Source organism: Ictidomys tridecemlineatus, chromosome X, assembly GCF_052094955.1.
Source record: "Ictidomys tridecemlineatus isolate mIctTri1 chromosome X, mIctTri1.hap1, whole genome shotgun sequence".
NCBI lineage: Eukaryota > Metazoa > Chordata > Mammalia > Rodentia > Sciuridae > Ictidomys > Ictidomys tridecemlineatus.
The window spans coordinates 5,168,572-5,191,844 of record NC_135493.1 but is presented as its reverse complement, the minus strand read 5'-3'; the positions used below and the strand labels follow the sequence as shown (position 1 = coordinate 5,191,844).

Genomic DNA, 23,273 nt, shown 5'->3' with positions numbered 1-23,273 from the left:
CGGCGAACCGACGTGAGTTGTACGTAATCACGTGTCGGCGTGCTTGCATGCGTGGGTGGGTGCGTGCGTGCCTGCCTGTGCTCCTGCTGGAAGGGACTTTGGGGGCTGGGCTAAGGCGCCAGCGTTAATGCCTGCGAGCCCCTGCCCACAACCTAAGGTGTCCCAGAGGCGGCAGCAGCGCAGCCCCAACACCGGCCCAGCGCTCTCCTGGGCCTCATCATCTCCTCACCAGCCGGCGGAGCCCTTCTCAGGGCTGGTGGCCTCTCCTGGGCCGCGGTGGACTGTGCGGTCTGATGGTCGCAGGTCGGAGTTGGACCAGTGCCAGTGAGTCCAGAGTCCTGAGACTGCCCGCGACCTAAGAGCCAGGATCACCCCTGCGGGCGCCTGTGTGCTCCTCGCTTCTCCTAAGGTGCCTCTGGACTGGGGTTTCCCTGGAAGTGGGACTCAAAACCCATGCATTGGAGCCCTGGTCAGCTCCTACTCCGACAGGCTTCACGCCCTATCTTGGGCCAAGTGCGTGTTTGTGATGTGCTTCTGCCAGCACACAGCTAGTGTGCTGCTCCACTGACACCTGCCCCACCTTACCTTGAGCTGTGGACTCCCTGAGACCCCAGGCGATGAGATGTTCAGCTCTGCACTGGGTCGCTGTGCCCTGTGAGGTCTGCCCAGAATTAAAGTGAGGGTGATGTGATTTGGGGCCTCCAAACCTTGGCCCCGAGACCATGTGAGGAGAGGTGCCAGTTTTCTGCTCTTGGATCCTGGGTCCTGGCCTAAGAGCAGGGCTCCTTTCCCAAACTGACTTCCCACCCACCTAACTGATACATCATGTGATCCTTGACCCAGAGGGGACTAGCCGCACTGTCGTGGGCATCGGTAGCAGACCCAGGCTCTGGTGAGGTGCACATGTGTGTTCCCCTTGAAACATGCCCTCCCAGATAGTCCTGGTCTTTGGTGCTCGCTGAGTAGGAAAGCCTTCTGGTGCCACTATACGGCATTGCTGTCTTATCCTTCACCTGCCCTCCTTATCTCCTGTCCTTGTGCAGGTGAAGAAGCTGAGACAAGCAGAATGGGGCTTCCCCCTCAAGCCCCAGGCAGGTACCCTCTGCAGCCCCAGGCAGGAGGGGGCTCAACCCCCTGATTTCCTTTAGTTGTCACTCGGGAGTCCACCCACGCAGGTCATGTTTCAGAGTTGTGGTTTTGTGGTGTCCATGAGGAAGGTGTCACCTCAGAAGCTGAGTGGTGGGAACTAGGCAGACCTTCACTCTGGTCACATATCTCAGTAGAGGAGATAGAAATGGCGAGGCCTGGTGAGAGGCATTCTGCCTTCCTCATAAGTCATGAGGATAGGGGATCCTTTGTCACCCATCAGCAGGATGATGATGCTGTGGGCTGTGTGTGGGACAGTGGCACCACTGGTTGGGTGAGTCTTTGTGGAAGGCCACTTGCTGGCCTATTTCAGCATCTTTGATGTGTATGCCAACAAGTTTGTGACAAAGAATATCAATTCTAGTGGCAGAAAGTGGGAAGCAGCTTCTAACTATCCATCAGTAGAGCAATGCGTGATTGTGTAAATTATGGGACCGCCAAGAGTGGGATGCCATCCAGAGGACGAATAATGACGCAGATCAAGAGGTACAGAGAAGGAAGAATGTGCTTGAAGTGCTATTGAATGGAAAGGTCTGGCCCTACTTTGTGGAGATGTATGGGTGGGGAACACCTCACACCTATCTATTATTTTGCCAAGATAGCCGTAAGAAAGTGCCACAAATTGGGTGACTTAAGGAACAGGAAGATATCCCCACACATTTCTGGAGGCTGGAATGTGAAACCAAAGTGTCAGGGGCCTCTGTGTCTTCTGTGGTCCCTTGGAGAATCTGCTCTATCCCTCTCCCAGCTTCTGGCTGTCGGTTGGCAATCTTCGGTGTTCCTTGACTTGAGGAAGCATCACCCCGATGTCTGCCTTCATCTTCTCATGGTGTTTTCCCTCTGTGTCTGCACACCTCTAAATTCCTCAGTTTTGTAAGGACACCATCTATACTGGATGTGGGCCACCCTAGACAGTTGAATTTTACTGGATTCCATTTGTAAAACATCCATCTTTATATTTATGGTTGTGGTTTGAGGTGCTGGGGGTAAAGCCCTTCAAGATAGGGTTTCTAAGGGGACACAGGGAAACCCTGAGGACCCAACAAAGGCCCTGGGGTAGGAACTGGCCCTGGGATGGAAGACAGGCCTGTGCAGCAGCAGCAGCAGGGAGGTGGATAAAGGGGAAAGAGGGCTGATGGCAGGGGCAAGGAACCAGATCAGGAGGGAGCTTGTGGGCCTGGTGAGAAGTGTCCATTCTGCCCTGGTTGGGCAGGAACCCTTGGAAGGTTTCAGCAGAGGAGTGCCATGATGTGGTTGCCCCTGAATTGGGGTCGCTCTGACTGCAGCTTGGATGCCAGAGAGCAGTGCCGCATGCTGAGCAGTGATGAGGATACTGCTTGAGAAGCCAGCAGGTGGTCGGAGATTGGACTGGGATGATGGCCATGTAGACCGACCATGGCATGGCATGAGATTGGGGATAGGCTTTGGAGATACGGCCATGGGACATAGGTGGTGGATGAGGGAAAGAGAGGGAGGAAGGAGAGCTCTAGGTCTGGGGCAGAGATATGGTATAGGTGGTGACCCCACCTACAGATGTGGAAGGGAGGTGGATTTGGTGTGCAGGGGTTGGGTCCTCAGTCTGTTGGCCTGACCAGGAAAGGCTGAGGCCAAGAAAGTTTGGCCAGTGGGCCATGGAGTAGAGGGGCCAGCAAGCACTCTGGAAGCCAGGGAAGGAGTTGGAAAGGGGATGGTCAGCCAGACCTGGGCTGCTGAGGGTCATGTGAGGTGACGACAGAAGTAGCCAAACCCATATTCAGTGCCTGTGGGATACCAGATACCCAAAGGGGAGGGTTCATGTAGCGAGGGCTTGAGTTCGGTGAGGTGAGGAGGGAGATGTAGAGAGCTTTGCTGAGGTCTGTGCTGTGCAGAGTTATCGCGGAGGGAGACAGAAGCTAGAGGAACATCCTTCACGTGACGCAGCATGTGCGGGCAGAGGAGTCCTTTTGTGTCAGGGGGGAGTAGTTTTCCTGAGTGAGAGCACAGAGGCGAGGCCCAGGCCCTGGAGTGAGGTAGAGAAAGGATGACTTGTTAGGGGAAGCCCAGCCCTAGGAGGAGGAGGAAGGCAGAAGATCTGGCACAGAAAGGGAGGCTGTGGGTTGGTGGAGGAATGAGTGCCAGGCTTCTTTTGTCCTGACGGGGCCTTGTCTTTGGAGGGTGGGCGTGTTTCCTTAAAACCATAGGAGATACTTGGGGTGAAGTGGATGGGCTTGAAGAGGGTACAGGGAGGCACTAGGCAGAGTGGAGGGGGCAGCTCATGGGTGAAGGGCAGAGGCGCCAGAGGACAGGACCCCAGGCTTGATGTTGCTGCCGCTACCAAGAGTAGCCACCATTTGGGACTGTCCTACTAGGTGCTCCCAGCACCTGGCCTGCCCTCACAGCCCCAAGGAAACCGAGGCGGCATGACCTTCAAAGAGTGAGCTGAGGTTCTGCCATCAAGCCCTGGTGGCTGCCCTGATGAGGGCCTGGGCTTCTCACTGAGCATAGCACAGGCTTCCTGTGGAAGGGGTCCGTCGTCTCCTGAGGTACATGCGTAAAAAGGTGAGGGCCTCGTCAGGGAGTGCCTGAGGTCAGTCTGTTCCACTGTGGGCAGTTGCTTCATCTTTCAGCTCCTCCTCCTCTCAGCCATAGAGGGGGCCTAGCAAGTGCTACTGGGCCTGCTGGGTCATTTGAGGATTAAATTCCGTCTGAGCATTCCAGGGCCGGGCACACGGAAGGTGTATGCACACTGGGTAATTGTTCTTATTCTCAGGATTCCCTTGCCTTGGCTCAGGTGGGTGGGGAATGGGGCTCCAGGGGCATGGCACCCAAGTGGGTCTGGAGTAGATACTGACAGGCCACTTGACATCACAGGGAGTTCTGACACAGGAATCGATAAATGTTGGACACCCAGGAATCGTGCGCAGCAGCCTGCAGGGGTGGGAGCCAGACACTGAGGGACGGCAGTGCTTGTGGTGGCGTGGCCAGGTGCCGAGAGTGGTGTTGGGGCGATGTGGGCAGGCAGAAGAAGAGAGATCCAGGCCTGTTCCTCTGTGCCAAAGGCAGCCCACTCAGGGTGAAGCCCCATGTGGGCCAAAGGGGGCCTCCCTCCTCTGTTTTCACCTAGGACATGGTGACTCCGGTCATGCTACTGACCACACACTGCCCTGCCTGTGCCTTTCTCTAGCTGTTGCCATCCTGCTCCACGTGCTCGCCAAAGACTCCACAGGATGGAACCGAATCATCCAAACCCCAGCACCCTGCCTTGAGCCCATGGTGGAGCAGGGCCTCAGTGACTGTGTGGTGACAGGCAGAAGCAGCGAGCCCTCAAGGTCAGTGCGGTTTCAGGGCCCGGGGGAAGGACGGCTTTGCTGGCTGTGAGCCCAAAGGGAAGAAGATGAAGTTTTCCTGCCTGTCCTTCCGGCAGCCTTATGCCGGTTTTGTCTTGAATGGAGTCAAGACCCTGGAAACGCGGTGGCATCCTCTGCTGAAGAGCCACCAGAACTGCACCATTGCCATCCACATTGCTCAGAGGGACTGGGAAGACAGCTCCTGGAGGGAGCTGCTGGTGGAGAGGCTGCAGATGAGCCCTGGGCAGATCCAGGCCTTACTCTGGGAAGGGGAGAAGTTTGGCCGAGGAGTGATAGCTGGTAAGTGGGGGCATGCCGACCAGGGTCCAGAGAGCTCCAGATTTGCCCCCCAGATGGTACTCTGAGGTTCATGGCTTCTGTTCTGTTTTCCCTTGAACTGGTGGGCACGTTGGCTGCAGTTTCCCTGAGCAACACAGCTTTGGAGGAGCCGCAAGAGGCACTGGGCTGGGGGTCTGCGGGCCTGGCTGCACACAACCTTGGTAAATCACCTCCCTCCCCTGGGCTGCAGTTGCTATTTGTGATCTGAAAAGTGTCTGTCTGTGGCACGTGGCCACTGAGTGCGTGCCTCCAAGTCCAGAAGGGGCAGCACTGCATGCCCTTCCAGTTGAGTGGCCTCTAGAGTGAGGCTGCCTGCCCGGCTTCATGTGCCTGCCACACCCGTGATGTTCCCTGGGCGCGTGCCCAACCTCTCAGCTGTCCAGGTCCCGCGTTGGCACCTGCCACCTGGTGACCTCCTGAGGCGTCCCGTTGGCAGTGGTTACCCCCGCAGGCACGGTGCCCTTCTGATATGTAACTGCCACCTCAGCAGTCTTATGGGGCCCACCCATCCCTTGTGCATCCTCAGTGAGGACAAGGCTCTTTCCTATTCCTGTCACCCTGGATTTCATGAACAGAGTGTGGCAGGTCACCAGTGTTGAGTGAGAAAGACTCAACTTGCCTCTAGTCTTTTTAGTGATATTTTGGGCTCCCGCAGTGTGCCTTTCAATCACCCTGTCATCACACGGCCGGCCTTGGATGATGGAAGGGAAAGCCTTCTGTGTGTTTTCTCTTGGGCACAGGGCTCGTGGACATCGGAGAAACGTTGCAGTACCCGGAAAACTTAGCTCCCGACGAGGTTGTGGAACTGGAAAATCAAGCTGTTCTTACCAACCTGCGGCAGAAGTATTTGACAGTGGTTTCGAACCCCAGGTGGTTACTGGAGCCCGTACCCCAGAAAGGGGGGAAGGATGTGTTTGAGGTGGACATCCCGGAACATCTGATCCCCGTGGCACACAAGGTGTGACCGCTGTGGGCTCCAGAGAGGAAAGTTGTTGAGACACCCAGTAAATCACGAAACAGACCCATGAAAATCAGGTTAGGTGTGAATCGCCACAGCCCTCAGCACTGCTCGTGGACACAGATTGCTATGCTCACTAGAAGGGAACGGGGGAGGCGGACTTTCCCTGGGCAGTGCCTCCTTGGGCTCATTGAGATCCTGTGTGGTACCTTGACCTTCAGGGGACAGGCAAGGCCACCAGGAAATGTCTTGGCATTGCCCCTAATTTTGGTCCAGCTACTTTCTAGATTGTGCAAATAAATGTCCAGATGGTAACTGTTTAGTGCTTGGGGCACCCTTGTGGGTTTCCCCGGCTCTTTCTTTGAGTCAGAGCTCTGGGGTGCATGAAGAGCACCCAGGGGCATGGTGGGAAGTCTGGGACCTGGCACTGAATCCTGCTGGAGAATGACCAGCAGTTCATGGCCCAGTGCATCCCAGGTGAAGAGAACATTGGACTTGGAGCAGCCATCTGTTCCCTCTTGTCATTCTCACACTGTGGGAAAAGTGTCCCTGGGTTCTGCATGGATGTCATGCAGCTATTTCCTTCCCAAGCAGAGGATCCTAAATACTGCTGTGATTGAGTCAGGTCGACTCTTGTAGAGACACGTGTGCTGTTTATTTTGTAGCAATCTCTGGCGACTTTGTAGCACAGTCTGTAGTGGTAGTTATCTGTGGGGACCAGGGGCTCCCCCCACCCTCATGGAGACTGGCATGGCCTGACTCTTGTGAGGCAGGATATAGTACCGTCCATCCCCTCCCAGATGGGAGCCTGACTTTAGGCCTGCAAAGAGGCCCACTGTGTGTTGGGAGACTTCCTGGCAACTCCGGGGTGGGGTTGCCCTGTCAGGAAGGAATCTCCTGCGTTGACATACCTGAGTTGTGTGAGGCGATTCCCAGGTCAGGAGCCAGGCTCTTCTTTCTTCTGAGCAGCAGGCCATTCAGGGACCAGATCTTGCTGAGCTCACACTCACCATTGCCCAGCCAGGTCCTCCGCTGGGGGCGTGGAACAGCTGCTGCTTCCAAAGGAAAGGGGTTAGGGGAACCTAAGCAGCACCAGCCACCACATTGTGCAAGAGTAGCCCGGGAGGTTACAAAGAACAGGACTCGCGGCTCTTCTTTAGATCATTTATTGACCCCTTCAGAGTTTTGTTTTCCTCTGTCAAGACCAAAAGTGGGTTCAACATTAGAAAAGGTTGACTTTTATCACTGGTGCTGCGTGGGCTGAGTTCAAGGACCTGTGTTGTCCTTGAACTGCTCACAGAGTGCACATTTGTAATCTGAGGAGCCCTCCTGCACCTCCTCCTCATTGTCATCATCCTCCTCACCCTCGCCTTGGCCTTCACCTTCACCATCCTCCGGGGGCTCCCTTGGGGACATGGCTGAGAGGGCGGCCAGCAGGATGGAATAACAAGTGTTGTACAAAGACATGACTGAACAATAATCAGGGTAAGCCTGGGGGCTTCCGGGCACTTCCCCCTCGCCTTCCATTCCGGCAGTAGCTTGGGAGGAAGGTGTGCCGTCTTCATCCCCATCGGGGCCACTTGGCTCCTGCGGGAGCTGCTTTTCCAGGGGTTGTTCAGAGACACTGCTCATCGCCCACACCCCAGAGGGCATGAAGGGCTGTGTGCCTCTGGGCCCCTGGTCGTCCAGGGCTTCCCTCTGGGGCAGCACGTGCTCTGCCTTGACCTCATGGTGGAAGCGTGGGGAGCGTCTGGTAGGGACCAGCTTCTTTTTCTTGGCAGATGATGCGCCGCTCTCTCGCCCAGCCGGGTTCTTCAGTGGCCTTGGTATGCAGGTCCCACCCTGAGCAGAGCTTCTGGCTTCTCCTTTTTTACAGATGTTTTCCAGGAGCCCTGGCTTGTCCTTCTGGAAATTGGAGTTGCGGTAGATCTGAAACAAAAGGAAAAGTTTTAGCCTTCCTGGGGTAAAGGGTGCCTTGCTCCGCCCACCCCCACCCAGCATCCTAATGGACTTGGTTTGAAATGGAGGAAATCATTTTCAAGTTCCTGGCCAGCGTGGCTGCCCTTCCTGCGTGACCCCACTAAAGAAAATTCATAGATCAAGGGGGTCAAACACATGCTTGACAGTAACTGGCCTCTCGGCCCTTTTTTCCTTGCCTTCAGATTATCTCTAAAGGGTTGTTGTCGCTTAACATGAAATGCTGATTGTTCATCTTTCCATAGGTGATCTACCACACTAGACCAGTGATCCTTGGAAATGAGCCCTGTGCAGTGGGATTCATCTGGGGGCGCTAGGAAGGCATTCGAGAAACAGGTGACAGGAGTACTTTCTACTTTACCATCATTCTCTTCTTCCCCCGAGAGTAAGCTGATGCATCTTTTGGGCGGATCTTGCTGAATCCATAGAGGTTCAGCTGGCGAATGAAATTCTTCAGGCTGTCAGTTTCAAAAATCCTCTCTGCACCCCTCCGGCCAAGGACCTCTCTCTGGAAAAGGTCAGCCTCGATGACCATGATGTCTCCTTCGCCACCCCAGCACACAGACCTGAAGGTGTCATCCTCCACTATTGCCCAAAGCTTTCTGGGGAAGGAGAGCCTGAGAAGGTTCTCAGTGCCTTCCTCGCTGGTCACCGGCCGCCTAGGTTCTTCTGGTGGCTGGCTCCTACCTTCTGGTGGCTGGCTCCTACCTTCTGGCGGCTGGCTCGGTTCTTCTGGCGGCTGGCTCTCTCGGGAGCCGGGATCTTGGCTCAGGGCTCGGTCACCATACGGGTCCAAACCCTGTCCTGAATTCACCTTGGGATCAGGTGAAGGATGAGATAGGGGCTTGCTCGCTGGCTCTTTGCTGACCAGCGAGGCCACCTGGACTGCAGAGTGCTCTTTGACACACTCACTGGCCATGGCACTACACTATCAGGAGCATTTCCTACCCAAGACTGGTGTAGACTTCCTAGTGAGTCTAAAGTGCCTTCGTCCAGGGAAGAGGCTCTATAAATACAGTCCGAGAAGTTCTAGAGCCTCGTAGCAAGGCAACTAGGCACTGACATCACCGTCCTCTTTATTTGTCATGCGATGTCACAGAGCTGACAGGAAGCCAGGCTGGAGGGGGAGTGCTGGTGGAGGGGAGAGGAGGGGAGGGACAGCGGGCGGGGGGGGGGCAGCTTCCCTTTGCTCAAAGTGTACAAAGGTGTGGTTCACATTTCTAGAGAAGTCTCCCTTATGCTGACAGGCACATTGTGTCACCTGCCAGCCTCTCCCTAGAAGAGATGAGAAACCAAGACCCCATAGCGGCTCCACTCCCAGAGACAGAGGAGGCCTGTTGCAATCCTCTGTGATTTGCTCAAAGACCAGTCCCCAGTTAGTTTGAGCCTGGGTATTACTGAGCCAGGCCTGGTCATGTGGGCTGCTGGGTGACCATACCTCCGAGGTACGGTGGCCCAGCCTTTGGTGGGTAGCCCCCTGCTTTCCTCCCCCCTCCCCTGCCATCTCCTCCCTACTTGGTATCTTCCAACTGCTCCTGTGGGTTGCTAGGATCTTCTCCCATGGGCCCAAATAAGGAGTGTGTTTCATTGCCACTTGGTCAGGTTGTCCCAAACTAGGAGTAGAGCAGTGCCAAGCAGGGCGGGAGCGCCTCTAGTGTTGAAGGATCGGGTTCCTTCCCCCTGTTGTGTGGTTGGAGGGCAGCGTCTCAGCTGAGCTTGGGAGGCTCCTCTGGAGCTCGGCTTACTGCCAAGCGCAGATGACGACAAAACTGCCCTTAGTTTCCACTGCTCCCCCCCCCCCCCCCGCTGCCCTTCTCATTGCCCAACACGTGCACAATCTTGAGGCCTGGTCCACAGATGTTCCTAAGGAAAGTTGCTTCTCATTTAGCTAGACATGACAGAACCATCCCAAACAGGCACCTGACCACGTGTTTTTGAAGATTGCACCACTCTGAGCGTGTGGGTAGCAGTTAAAACCCCCAAAAGTCACCCTCCATGACAGATGAGGACACAAGGCTGGTTTTGGACATCCATGGGAGACAGTTTGTCCTTACAGTCACTGTACCGGGGGCAAGGGTTTACAGCGGAAGACACCTACCCCAGGCTGAGAGGCACTAGGGTCCTCATCCCAAAGGACGTGGTCCCCTTTGTCCTGTCCAAGGCTCAGCCCATTGTTTATGTGCGGAGCACAAAGAGGGATGGAAAGAAATGCTACCCAGGGGCCCTTTCAGTCCATGGGCTCTAATGCCTCATCATGTCCCTGTGTCTGGATTCAGTTCCCGTGGAGAAGATGCTTTCAAACAAAAAGCATTCACCCAAGGACTCAGTGTCACTCACACCTTAGCACGTGCACTTAGCGTCTGTACAATAAAATGGAGGTTGTGGGTCGTGTCAGTGAAGGAGGCTTCTGGAGTTTTCAGTTAAACTGCCACGGACCTTCATTAAATGCCAACGTCTCGTCTCTTAGGCAAATTCTCGTGACTAGGAATGATGATGGTCATTACAGCCTGTGATGGTCAGCGGAGTGTTATGACAGTGAAATGCTCCAGGCGGCTGGTCTATGAGGAGAAAAGCCCATATTTAGCCCCAGGTTCTGCCAGCTGCAGGCCTTGGACCCAAGTCTCTGGACCTCTGTTGAGGGTGGCACATCATGCCAGGAGCATATGTTGGAGCAAATTGTTGATGTCCCCAGCCCAGAATGAGAGACATGATGGGCCAGGGTCCCACAGTCCCCCTCCAGTGACCCAAAGACCTCCCAATGGTGCTGCACTGGGACTGAGCCTTTGACACACAGACCCTTGGGGGACATTTAACATCCAAACACTAGCGCTGGCTTCTGGAGGACTTGGCTGAGGACTCATAAAGGGATTGGGCCCTTGGGTGGGAGGGAGGTGAAAGTGAAGAACTGGACTGGGGAACCCACACCTCTGGCCTTCCACAAAGAGCCAGTGTTTATTTGATTTGATGTAGACACCCTGGTGTCCTGTGGCTTCTGTAGGACCCTTAGGTAACCATCACCTGTTTTAAGTCACAAAGTATCTGCTGGGATTAGCAGTGCAAGACACCAGGCTCCTCTTAGTCCTGAGGAGGAATCATCGCTCACACTGCTGGCTGCTCCTTGAGGAGCAGCATCCCTGCACTCCCCTCAGCAGTCTGGCCCACAGGTTCGGCTCCAGACCTTCAGCCACCACTCGGACAGTCTCTGGGCCTCAGCATGCCCAAGCCCCTTTCAGTGCTCCTAAGGCCCCCAGGCGCCAGACTGGGCACCGCTGGATCCCTGGTACTGTCCTCTGAGCTCCCTGCCCTTGCCCTGCCCATGCTGTCCTCTCATCTGGGAATGCCCTTCTCTACTCAGAGGGCACTCAGCTTTGTGAGCAGCTGCGTATTAGTGAAGACCTTTTGGCTGATATCACAGACAAAACTCGGGACTTGAATGGCCAAACACAAGTTTGTGTTTTGTGTACAAAATTCTTTTTTTTTTTTTGGTCCCAGGGATTGAACCCAGGGGCCCTTAAACACCAAACCACATCCCCAGCCCCCTTTTATTTTTTATATTTTATTAGAGACGAGTTCTCACTGAGTTGCTTAGGGCCTCGCTAAGTTGCTGAGGCTGGGTTTGAACCCTTGATCCTCCTGCCTCAGCCCCCTGAGTCACTGGGATGATAGGCGTGCACCCCCAGCTCTACTCTCAGGTGACCCAGGGATCCAGACTGCTTCCATCCTATGTTTTGTTATTGAAAGGAGGAAGAAAACATGGAAATGCATACTGGCTCTCAAATGCCAGGTGGGAGGGATGTAGAACTGGACTGGGGAAATGACCAAATGACACTGTCACTCTTGTCTCAATGGCAAGGAAATGTCACATGTCCCTTCCTATCTACGAGCCAGTGGACAGGAGTGTTGCCCCATGGCCAGGAAGGAGAGAGGATATGGCTGGGAACTTGAACTCTCTCCCCAAATCTGTTAGAGAGTAGGAGCTCAACCGGGAGCAAACACTGTCCTTGTTAGGCCACCACACTCATTTTTTTTTTGGAGCAGTTTCTGAGAAGACCAGATTTGCCTTGAAGTTTTAGGTGCCTGCTGTGGCTGATGACTTCAGTCCAACAGTATCCCATGGAATTGAAGAGGATCACGTCAAAGCTACCAGATAGGGTTCCCCTTCTTCACCCCACAGGACATTTCTGCACTTGCCTCTGCAATACCGTCCTCTCAGTAGGCTGAGGGTTACCCCTTTCGTTTGATGCAGGGTAAAATCTTAACCACTGAGCCTCTGCCACCCTCCACATGGCCATTCTTGCCTGAACACCTGGACAGGTCCATTAGTCACACTGAAGCCAGCATTTTCCTGTGAAGCCAGTGGCAGACAGGTGGTAAAAGGATGGTGAGTTGCTTTCTCTTTGTGTATATGTGATAAATTTTGAGCCAGCAGGTGGGCATGGGGGGTGCACACCCACAATCCTAGGGACATGGGAGGCTGAGGAAGGAGGACAGCGAGTTTGAGGCCAGCCTGGGAAATAATGAGACCCCGTCTCAGAATAAAATCAGACAAGGGCAAGGGATATAGCTCAGTGCTTGGCTAGTGTGAGTGAGTCCCTGGCCAGGGACTGAACAAATTTCAGCCAGCATCTCCACCAAGGAAGCACTTTCAGCTCCTAAGAGGATTCCAGGGTCTCCAGAGTTCAGATTCATTAGATGCTCGCTCCTGATCTGCACTTCCAGGGAGATGTTAGGTACTGACCACTTAAAGAAGCCCATCTGTTTGTGTTCACTTCCTAGACAAGTGTCAAACAAGAAGCTCACTAAAATCCCACTGCCAATATCCAAGTGGCCTCCAAGGGCCTCCCTCCACCCTCAGGGTTATATCTCAAAGACCAATGGACAGTGGGCCAAGTCAAAGTCTACGTGAAGTGCATTGGGAAATCAAAGAACACGCTAACTCCCTGGTAGGGATTGCTGGTGGGTCTAAGACCACCGTCCCTAGACAACTGTTCTGACCAAGGGGCTGTGGCTATCAGACAGGAGTCGGGTGAGATGTGGGAGAGCCAGGGGACTTCTGCAGGCAGTAAGAATGCTGTGGGTCACATGACACAGGCTCCAGAGGAGGCAGCAGGGAAGGGCTGGGTAGCAGTCCAGGTACCAGAGTTGGCACATGGGGGACAACAAGGGAAATGGTGACTGTAATGAGGGAAACTACTGGAACTGGGCAATCAGCTCCCAAGGAACCAACTGTAAAGAACCCCACCTTCTCTGGAATTGCTGTCATTTATGTACTAATTTAGGTACCAAGGATTGAATCCAGGGGTGCTTAACCATAGAGCCACAACCCCAGCCCATCTTATTTTATTTTCAGAGACAGGGTCTCACTAACTGGCTTAGAGCTTCGGGAAATTGCTGAGGCTGGCTTTGAACTAGCAATCCTCCTGCCTCAGCTCCGCAAGTCACTGAGATTTCAGACAGGCTTGTGCTAGGATTGCTTTTTAGTATTTTGGCCTCCCCTAGGGTCTTTCTTATGGGTCACCAGAGGGACATTATGCAGTGCTGAGAAACTATTACTAAGTCAGAAGTTCACCCTCAGCCTGGGAGTCCTGGGAAAACCGTGGGCTCAAGATGAATTCAGACCAAGGGTCTCTTTGCAGCCCCGTCACTAACCAGCTTCTCCTGTCAGAAGTCCCCCGCCAGTCAGCCTCCAGGTCTTCTTCTGCCCAGGGAGACTGATGAGACCTGTCCAGTAGGACAGGTTTTGGGACATGGGTACAGAATGGAAAGCTCCTGGGCTGGTGCCTGCCCTGGAAAGGAACGGTAGTGAGTGGCAGATAGCTGCAGTTCCTAATAGTCCTGGATCCCAGCCTCTACCACTCCGGGGCATCCTTGGCATTGGTTGTCACCAGCACACACTGGAAATTATGCAGCTTAGTTCGATATGGAATACCCCATCAGCCAAAGCGGAAGCTCCCTGACTCAAATTCAGTAAACATTTCCTCTGGGTGAACATATTGCAAAATGTGGGCGTAGAGGAGTCTTCCCCACTGGGAGAATGTTAGGATTTGAGTCAGGACTCACTCCTACCCTCCCAGACTCTGTTCCATCCAAACCACGATTTCCATTCATTCCATCGCCATGCAAAATCAACTGCTTGGTTACAATGGGTGCAATTACACTGGTACCCTAATTAAAACACCACTTTACTGCACAGTCAGCTCTGGCTCTCCCAACCAAGCAGAGGGGGTCCTGGCCAGGGACTTCTAGGCCTCACTTCTTTAGACATTCAGTCTTCTCTCTCTACAGATCCTTGCAGTTGATGGTAACTGAGCACCAAGCTCTCCTGTTGTGTTCAACCACACAGCACCTCTCACACCTGCCCCAGGTGGAGATTCTGCTCTGCTTCATTCACCATCAAAGGGAACGACTCAGAGTAGTCTTCCATTCTCTCAGCCCTAAGACACACCATCTAAAGGTCTGGCCCTGGCCTCCATGCAGTGTCCTTGAAGTCCAACCCGCAGAAGGCACTGCCCCAAACTGCCTTGGCTGGCATAGGACATTGGCACTCGGCTGCTCTACACTGGAGGTCCACCTGCTCACCCTCCTTCACATGTTCTTTGGGTCTCTGGGGACACCTCACCCCGTCTTCCTGACATGGTTGCTGTATTAACATTCAACCATGGGATTCAGTCTGGCTAAGCCTACTGTCTGATTATTCCCACTACTCATTCTCTCTCTTTTAGAAGAGCACAATTGCACGGATGTTCCATGAATCAATGAGGCAGTGAGGAGAGGGCCTTTTCATTAGCATAGAGCTTCTCCTCCATTCTCCAATACACACAAGCAAATCCAGGTGCACACCAACTTTCTTAAGGATACAGGGAAGACAGGTAATAATGGAAAGCGAGCATTCACCTTTGATTTCTCTATCATTTATTCATTCTTTTTCATGACCAAGTTCTTTTCCACATCCAGAAATTATCTCTTACACTCCCATGTGATCTTTGTTCAGGCCCCAAAAATAAAGAATGAGATGCTAATTAATGAAAGAAAAAGCAAAACACCAAAGTCCTAAACACTATGTTCACAGCAACAAATGAATGAGTATGGTCTTCATAACATCCCATTCAGAAGTAAATTAAACTTTCAATCAACAGGAACATTTGAAAAATTCCATAGGAAACAAAGTTCAATTTCCAAGTCGCACAAATACAGAAGCATCAACATGTTAGACAGCAAGATCTCTTCCACCTTCCCTGGCCCCTCACTACTTAGAAAGGTGACTTCTCTCTTCCAACACAGATTGAAAAATGGGCCCTATCTCACTTGGGGGGGTGTGGAAGCTTCGGGATGCGGCCCTGCCGTGTTTCCTGGACCTGGGCCGTCCCCTGGGCACCCTAGTGGCCCTGGCTACATTTGATACTTTGGCACACTCTGCCTCATCTCTCAAAGCCTTTTCATACAGGAAAGGGTAGGACCTAGGGTCACTCCCATGGACCTGGGTCCAGTACTCCAGGACTTTCATCTTGCTGGTTTCAGCACGTGCTCTTGGACCCCAAAGGAACTCATAGCAAGCAGGATCACTCCCAGGCACCCGTCGATACTCCAGGTACTGTTCCTGCACCAAATCTTCAGTGATGAGCTTTCTAGGCTCCCCGTAGATGAAGTGTTCCCTCTCAGGATACACCCCCATCACACTCAGCATTTCCCAGACATCTTGCTCACAGGCACGGTCCCCCACCATGAAGATGATGCACAGGATGATTACCAGAAGGCCCGTCTTGGGCATGCTCTGGTCATCGCCCTGCATCCCATCATAGGTGAGGCCCAAAGCATTAACAACAGCATAGGAGTGGTTGGAGGGGTCCACCTCCTCAACATGAATACCAAAGACCAGGTGCATGCACTCAGAGGCCACACTGAAGACCACAGGGAAGTCCTCCTGGTTATTTTTGATGACGCTACTCAGCATTTCGGCCTTGGTGGTCAGCTCCTTCATTCGATACTTGAGAAGCAGGAACTGCACCAGGTCAGCCATCTTCTCATCCAATGGGTCTCCCAACAAGGACCTATGGCCTTTCAGGTTCTTCCAGGAGAACCGACCTTCTGCTTCTTGGCTGCTGGAGAGGTGGAAGAACGGGAGGCCCGGAGTGGGGGCCGTGGCAACAGAGAGAGCGGAAGATCTCTCAGGCACCTGTGCACAAATCAGTGGCTCAGGACAAGGCACCTTGCTAAGGGTAGGTGTGGACCTGGAGGAGATGCAGGCAGAGGAGGACCCCTCCTCCTCAGGCCTGAGAACCTGCACACCATTGAGGCTTGGTGCGTCCCTTTGGGCCTTAGGTTCTCCTTTGTCCTTGTGGTGCTGGCGCTTCTGACCGTGAGAGGACATGGCTTTCCTTGGGCACAGCAGGCAAGACAGTGGGCAGGCGATCAGTCCTGGGAAAGAAAGGGATCCAGCCAACTGAGAACCACGCCCTTCTTGGTGCTCACAAGGGCCCAACCAGTCATCTGCTAAGGTGGTGATCTAGGGCTACTCAGGCTCCTGTCCTTCGCGTGGGCCTGACTCCTTGAGAAACCGAGGCAGGAAGTGAAACAGCTTCTCAGGTGAGGCTGGCTTGCAGAGCACAAGGCCCCAGGGCTGACCTAGGCCTGTGGGCTAGGTACACTGTTCTGCTGAGTTGGGCCCTTGGCATACACTCCCAGCATGCACATCACCAGGACTCCCAGCTCTGCCTGGGCCTCATCTGCTCTGTGACTGGAGTGAAGACTGCAAGCCCAACCCTGGACCCCTAACCATAACAGGAGGGACTGGTCCATCTCTGTGAGGCCTGCAGAAATCTCAGTTGGATGGTCTTATTAGTGGTCACTCTGTGCCCTCAAAACTCCCCTGGAAAAGCCTGGAGTCAAGCTCATGTTGACCTGAGGTGAACACTCTGAACAAACATCCACTTCTGTGAGACAGAATAAAGGCAGTGAGGGGCCCGGCGTGGTGGCACATGCCTATAATCCCAGGGGATGGGGAGTCTGAGACAAGAGGGTTGCAAGTTCAAAGCCAGCCTCAGAAAAATGAGGCACTAAGTAACTCAGGGAGACCGGGTCTCTTAATAAAATACAAAACAGGAGTGGGGGTGTGGCTCTGAGGTTGAGTGCCCCCGAGTTCGATCCCCCATACTCCCCACATGAAAAGCAGCGAGGGGGCTCACGTCTGGTCACAACTGCCCAGTGGTGATGCTACTAGCTAGCCAAATTCATTGGGGTCCATGTGTCCTGGCGTGGAGAAACTGGATCAGTCCTAACCTTAAGGACCATCAAGGTGTGAGACTTGTTTCTCTCTCTCTGATGACCTGAGGCCACCTTCCTTAAAGCAAAGTCAATCTCTGCGAGACTCTGGGAAAGAAAGTGAGGGGAAGGGGAAGCCCATGGAGTGGTGGTCCTGGTTCTTCCCACGGCTGAAAGAAAGGTCACGTGGAGACTGTGTGTTCACGTGCAGATGTTCCCTTTGTCCCCACCTTGACTCCCGGCTGTGCCTGAGACCCTCTCTATGCTGATGTGAGCCCAGCCTCCTCTTACCAAGCCTTCACCTCGCGGAGACCAATGACACACACTGAAGAAGAGAGGGACCCTGACAGCCCCGCCTGGGCTTCCTGGGTTGAAGGCAGGCTCAGGGCAGATTTTTGAGGGGCGCCTGTCCACTCTGTGCTGGGGGTTCCCTTGATCCTCCCTTGGGGTGCTCACCTTAACCTTTGGGAGGCCCTGGCACCCCTGTCTGTGATAATAAGATGGAGTTCCCTGTGCTCATCTGAACCCACACTGTCCCATCACCACCCTCAACTTCCTGAGAGACCTAGATCTCTCAGGAGAAGGGAGCAGATGTCACAACCCATCACCCCTTTTAGGGGCTCTCCAGAGCTGACAGCCAGGCTTGCGCCCCATGGATCCTAGATTTGGTGCTGGGGGAGTTCCCCAAGTCCCGTAGATTATGCATCTTGCTCATGCCCATGCCTGCCCTTGCTTACTGCCATACCACCTGACAGAAATTGATACCTTTAGACCAAAGCTCCATCTCCATGAACACGCCCCATTTTAGTGGTAGAAGTGACAGTACCACTTAGGGCCTCTCGTGGCTGACCACAGTGGAGAGGCAGACTATGTTGGGTTCCTTGTTTCAAAGCCGGGGATGCCTTCAGTCCTTATGAAGGTCCATACCTTGGGTCTGGAAGGTCCTAGGATTCCTCTCTGTGCTAACCACATGTGGCTCTCCCTGCTGGCCTGTCATCACCTCTTGACCAAGGTCCCTACCCACATAAAACCTCTCAGCTGAACTAGGAGGCAGAAATGAGAGGGATTTGCTTCCAGTGACCCTGCATGGGGCCCCGCAGGGTAGATTACAGGGGAAGCCAGGCTCTCTGAGGTCCCTTCCTTTGGGAGGTATGACATTCAGTGCCTGTCACCAAAGTTCCTCACCTTGATTCCCGGCAGATGCTGGAACCCTCCCTCTGCTGACCAGCTGTGGCTCCTCTGCCGTCCTGACGAGCTCTCTCACACCAAGGCCTCACCTCCCTGATTTGGAGGAGACAGAAGTGAGGACAGCACATTTGGACATGGCTGCATGGGGTTTCCCCAGGTTAACAGACCAGCAGGTTCCAGGGGCCTCCTTTGTCTGGAGTGTCCCCAAGGTACTCATATTCACTCCTGACAGGGTCTGGGCCCGTTCCCCTCTGCTGACCTGTAGATACAACTTGCAGGCCAAGGGCACCGTCTCTTGGAAGGTCCAAAGGGGGAAGAAGGTATGGGATCCCTTCCCCAAAGTCCCACCTGTAGCCACCCCAGGCTGCCAGCAGGGGCAGTTTTCCCATGTGTGGATCTGGGCTGTTACTGAACTTCCCAGAAGCCCCTGAGATTCCTCCCTCTGCTGACCTGAGAACACACACTTCAATCATGGTCACTCATCCCTGACACCCTGGAAGCACAGGAAGGTGCTGCCTCTGGCCACCCTGCCCTGGCCTAGCAGGGTAGAGGTCCCCCTTTGATCTGGAGTCCAAGCCCCCCTCCTTCCTCCCTGAGTCCTCCCCTTGACTCTTGGCAGCAGCCCGCTCCTCTCCTAAACTGAGTCCTCCTCCCTCAGATTCCAGAGTCAGAATGAAGGACAGGCTCAGTCTAAAAGCAGGGGCAGGACTAGGTGGTGCCCATTCTGTGTCCTAGGGCACTCAGTCCTCCCTCATTTCTAACCCTGACTGCCAACAGGCCCTCCTTCTTCTACTGAGGCCCTCAGCTCCCTCAAACCCAGATGCCAAAGTCAGAAATCACAGTGCCTGTAAACCTGTCCCAGAAGTGAAAGCACAGTCTGAATCCCCATCCTCTGCGGACCTGAGCATGCTCAGTGAGACCAAGACTCTGACTCCAAGCCTTCCTTGAAGATGACTGAGAGGGGCTCACACCCACCATCTGTACCCATGTGCTGCAGAGCTGACCACACAGCAGATCAAGATAATTTTCTTGGAAGTATGCTTAATGAACTCGGAGGCACTCTATCCCTGAGCAACACCTCTGGCCCTTTACATCTTGTTTTTAAAATTCGAGAGAGAGGGCCTAACTGGCCCAGGGTGGCTTTGAACTTGCCATCCTCCAATCTGAGCCTCCCAAGTAACTGGGATTCCAGATGTGCACTCCACCCCATCCAGATATGGATCATTTGGATATGCTTTATGTTAGATATGGAAAATGAAAAACGTCAAGATAGTGTGGCCAGGGAAAGGGTTAAAAAAAATAGGCATACATTGCTAGCTTTCATCTCTTTCAAGACAAATCCTCTTCAGATGCTGGCTACTGGTGGGGAGAAAGTGTTTCATCAAACCTAGAAAGGTAGTCTCGGAGAAATACTCATCTCTTCCAACATAAATCCTCTCCAAGTGCTGGCCACCGACCTCCAAGCCCCAAACCCAAATTCCTGTCTTCCCAGACTGACACAGTCACAAAATCCCCTCTCTGTATAAACTATATAAGCCCAAACTCCTCCTTTGACCAGTGGCTCATTTTCTACCAGGAAAGTGGGTATACGGGAGATGCAATCATGTTTCTGAATAAAAGGCTGAAATGATCTGTGAAGTCTGCGCCAGGCCCAGAACTTTGTGCTAACACTTTAAGTGGGGCATTTTCAGTTCATACCAAGCACCTCACTTTGTCTTTTTCTTTTCTCTTGCAAGCAATGGCAAGGTCTCTTAACACACAGCTACACCCACAGCCCAAACCTTGACCCCCAGCCCAGCCTGAGCCCTGTATGCTCCACCAATCTGGAGCACGGGCATCAAAACAAGGTCCTAAGCTCTGTCCAATCCCCCAAAGCAGATCTCAGTGAATGTAAGAATGGGCCAAGTACATGGGGCCTCTTATTGCAGAGAACAGGGATGGGACATGACTCTTTGGGGCCACCCCTATGTCCCCTAGTACTCCTCAGCAAGGCCACAAGAAACTTAAAGAGACCCAACCTCAAAAAATGATAATGATAAGGGCTGGGATTGTGGCTCAGTGCTTAAGTGCCCTGGGTTCACTCCCCAGTACCAAGAGAAAACAAAACATAAGAGTTCAGCCCACAGGGGAAAGGGCTGGGCACAGAGGCAGCTTGCTTCCTTTGGGCACCCTCCAACTGGGGTGGGGCCTCCTCCATTCATGCCAGCTAGCAACCTGTCACCCACTGTACCTTGGTACTTACAGTGCAGGCCTCAGGTCAGTTTGTGGGACTGACAGGATCCTCTGCAAAGGACCAGGCTGCCCTGCAATTCTGCCCCCCACCAGAGGGAGCTGCTCTGGCCACAGAGGTAGCCTGGGTGCTTTGCTGAGCCTCCTCCTGGGGCGGGGCCTCCTCCATCTTCCCTAAGCTCTCAAATGGTCTCTCAGGGACCCTGTACCCTCCATGCTGAACTGAGCCACTGGGTGAAACTCCCAGGGCCCCCTGTGGCAGAAGGGGTCCCCTGGAATTCTAGCACCCCAGCTCCTGGGTTGCGCTCGTAGGAAACCCAGCTGGTTTGGTCACCTTCTGTTTAACAGGGGCCTCCTCAGGACTGCTGCAGTGATGGGTTCCAGTGCTTCAAGCATGGGCTGTAAACCCCAAGGTCCCCTGTGGCTTCGCCCTCACTCTAAAATTCTTCCCCTCACTACAGGGAGCAGGGCTGGCCAAGATGGTTCGGGGCCTTCCTCCTAGTGCGAGCCTTTTCCCTTCACCTTCATCCCTCACCTTGACCCTGATGGTTCCCAGACCTTGTCTGCTCCCTGCTGACCTAAGCCATGTACTTACCGAAAATCCCAGGGTCTTGTGCCATGGAACCTGTGGCTCTACAATTCTTTCCTCCCAGGGTTGGGCCAGGACAGTCAGACCTCAGCCCTCACCTCTGCACCAATGAATTGTGTGGCTCTGGCAAAAGGAGGACACTCCCAGGGTCCCTACAGAGAAGGAGTGCCCAGGAATGCTAGCCCCGCCCCCAGACCAAGGCCAGGAAGAGGGAGCCTGTGTGATTTGCACACTTTCAATTTAGGGAGGGGCCTCATCAGCCCACAGCTCCAGGGACCTCTACCACTTGGCTCAAGGATGCCCTGCAATGCCCTGCAGCACAAAGCTTAGCTCTACAAGTTGGACCGCCCCCCAACCCCCACAACTTCCGGGAGGACAGCTGGCCAGAGGCAGCCTGGATGGTTTGGGGGCCTTGCTGCTCATTCCACCCCTGCTCTCACTGGACCACCAGCAACCCCAGGCCCAGTCCTCTCCAGTGACCCCAGCCAGCCCTGTGGCTCTGGCATGGGGCATAACTCCCCGTGCGCCCGCGCAGGACCCGCTGCCCTGGAATTCTGCCCACCCGAGGTGAAGCGCTCGCTGCTCACAGGGCCCACCGGGGTTTCCGGAACTTCTCTTGGAGGAGGGGTCTCCTCGGTCCAGAGCTCCAGGGCCTGCAACACGTGGCTCAAGCATGGGCTGCAAATCCCAGGGTCCCCTGCGGCGGAACGCTCCGCCCTGCAATTCCGCCCTCCTCCCCAGGGACTAGGGCTGGTTGCACTGGCAATCTGCACGGTTTGGGGACCCTCCTGCTGGGCTAGGGCCTCCCCAGTCCACCCTCAGCTCTCACCTGATCGGCGCCAGAGCTCAGGAACCATCCACTCTGCTCATCTGTATCTCCTGGCTCTTGCTTCCGGGTGTAACTCCCAGGGTCACCTGTGGCAGAAATGTTCACCTGATTATTCTTAGAATTCTGCCCCCTGCAGGAGGTGGTGGTGCAAGCCTGCAATCCTCCCATGATCCCAGGGGCTCTGGAGGCTAGGGCAGGAGGTTCGCAAGTTCAAAGCCAGCCTCTTCAACTTGGTGGTGCCAGAAGCAACTTAAGGAGACCCTGCCTCAAAATAAAATAGTAATAAGGGCTGGGATTGTGGCTCAGTGCTTAAGTGCCCTGGGTTCACTCCCCAGTACCAAGAGAAAACAAGAGTTCAGCCCACAGGGGAAAGGGCTGGGCACAGAGGCAGCTTGCTTGGTTTGGGCACCCTCCAACTAGGGTGGGGCCTCCTCCATTCATGCCAGCTAGCAACTTGTCACCCACTGTACCTTGGTACTTACAGTGCAGGCCTCAGGTCAGTTTGTGGGACTGACAGGATCCTCTGCAAAGGACCAGGCTGCCCTGCAATTCTGCCCCCCACCAGAGGGAGCTGCCCTGGCCACAGAGGTAACCTGGGTGCTTTGCTGAGCCTCCTCCTGGGGCGGGGCCTCCTCCATCTTCCCTAAGCTCTCAAATGGTCTCTCAGGGACCCTGTACCCTCCATGCTGAACTGAGCCACTGGGTGAAACTCCCAGGGCCCCCTGTGGCAGAAGGGGTCCCCTGGAATTCTACCACCCCAGCTCCAGGGTTGCGCATGTGAGAAACCCGGCTGGTTCGGTCACTTTCTGTTTAAGGAGGGGCCTGTCACCTGGAACCTTGGTGGCCCTCTATGGTGTGGCCTTGTCAGTCCACCCTCATCTCTCACCTTGACCCCAATGGTTCCCAGAACCTGTCTCTCACTGCAGGCCTCAGGCCAAGGCTACAAATCCCAGGGTCCCTTGCATTAGATCGTTTCACCCTGGAATTCTTTCCCTCACTCTAAGATGCAGGGCTTAAAAAACCATTGCCAGGAAGTGTCTGACTCTCTATGGTGGGACCTCCTCAGACCACCCAGCTCTCACCTTGACACCCACAGGGCCCTGGCCCTGTCTGATCACTCAGCCAGTGGCTTTAACTCCCAGCATTCCTTGCGGTGAAAGAGGCTCCCTGGAATTCGGAACCCCCACCCAGTGAAGAGCCGGCCAAGGGAGTGGGGTGGTTTAGTCCCCTTGGTTTAGTCACCTTGTCCCCTTCTGTTAGGGCCATGTCCCTTCTTCTGACTCTGTGCCAGAACAAGGTCCTCACCTCCATCTGACACCCCCCAATGGAACTCAGTGGACGTCACTTAGGACCACCTGCCTGGGGCCTACCATGGTGAACAACAGGGGCACAACCTGATTCTTCAGGGCTCACCTTCCTTCCTCAGGCTCCTCA

At 54.2% G+C, this 23,273-nt stretch overlaps 2 protein-coding genes across 7 annotated transcripts; one reads left to right on the top strand and one right to left on the bottom strand.

Annotated features, from left to right (window-relative positions):
* Nucleotides 1–28: 28 nt before the first annotated feature.
* Eola1 (endothelium and lymphocyte associated ASCH domain 1) lies at nucleotides 29–10,145 on the top strand. Of its 5 annotated transcripts, none has more exons than XM_078034164.1 (5): nucleotides 29–409; nucleotides 4,310–4,772; nucleotides 4,892–4,972; nucleotides 5,552–5,769; nucleotides 7,992–10,145. In XM_078034164.1, the coding sequence occupies exons 2-5, from the start codon at nucleotides 4,520–4,522 to the stop codon at nucleotides 8,061–8,063; spliced, it is 624 nt and encodes a 207-aa protein (XP_077890290.1). In that variant the 5' UTR covers nucleotides 29–409; nucleotides 4,310–4,519; the 3' UTR covers nucleotides 8,064–10,145. The 5 variants fall into 5 exon arrangements, with proteins under 5 accessions (XP_077890290.1, XP_077890292.1, XP_077890294.1 ...); XM_078034166.1 differs by lacking the exon at nucleotides 7,992–10,145 and adding an exon at nucleotides 7,646–7,967 and having other exon boundaries at nucleotides 5,552–5,681; XM_078034168.1 differs by having other exon boundaries at nucleotides 30–409; nucleotides 5,552–5,681.
* A 4,496-nt stretch (nucleotides 10,146–14,641) lies between these two features.
* LOC101973683 (melanoma-associated antigen 8) lies at nucleotides 14,642–21,763 on the bottom strand. 2 transcript variants are annotated; one of them, XM_078034163.1, is made up of 3 exons: nucleotides 21,573–21,763; nucleotides 18,190–18,285; nucleotides 14,642–16,161 (listed from the first exon to the last, which is right to left on the bottom strand). In XM_078034163.1, exon 3 carries the CDS (start codon nucleotides 16,112–16,114, stop codon nucleotides 14,993–14,995), a length of 1,122 nt encoding a protein of 373 aa, XP_077890289.1. In that variant the 5' UTR covers nucleotides 16,115–16,161; nucleotides 18,190–18,285; nucleotides 21,573–21,763; the 3' UTR covers nucleotides 14,642–14,992. The 2 variants fall into 2 exon arrangements, with proteins under 2 accessions (XP_077890289.1, XP_077890288.1); XM_078034162.1 differs by lacking the exon at nucleotides 21,573–21,763 and adding an exon at nucleotides 21,017–21,326.
* Between the last annotated feature and the right edge of the window lie 1,510 nt (nucleotides 21,764–23,273).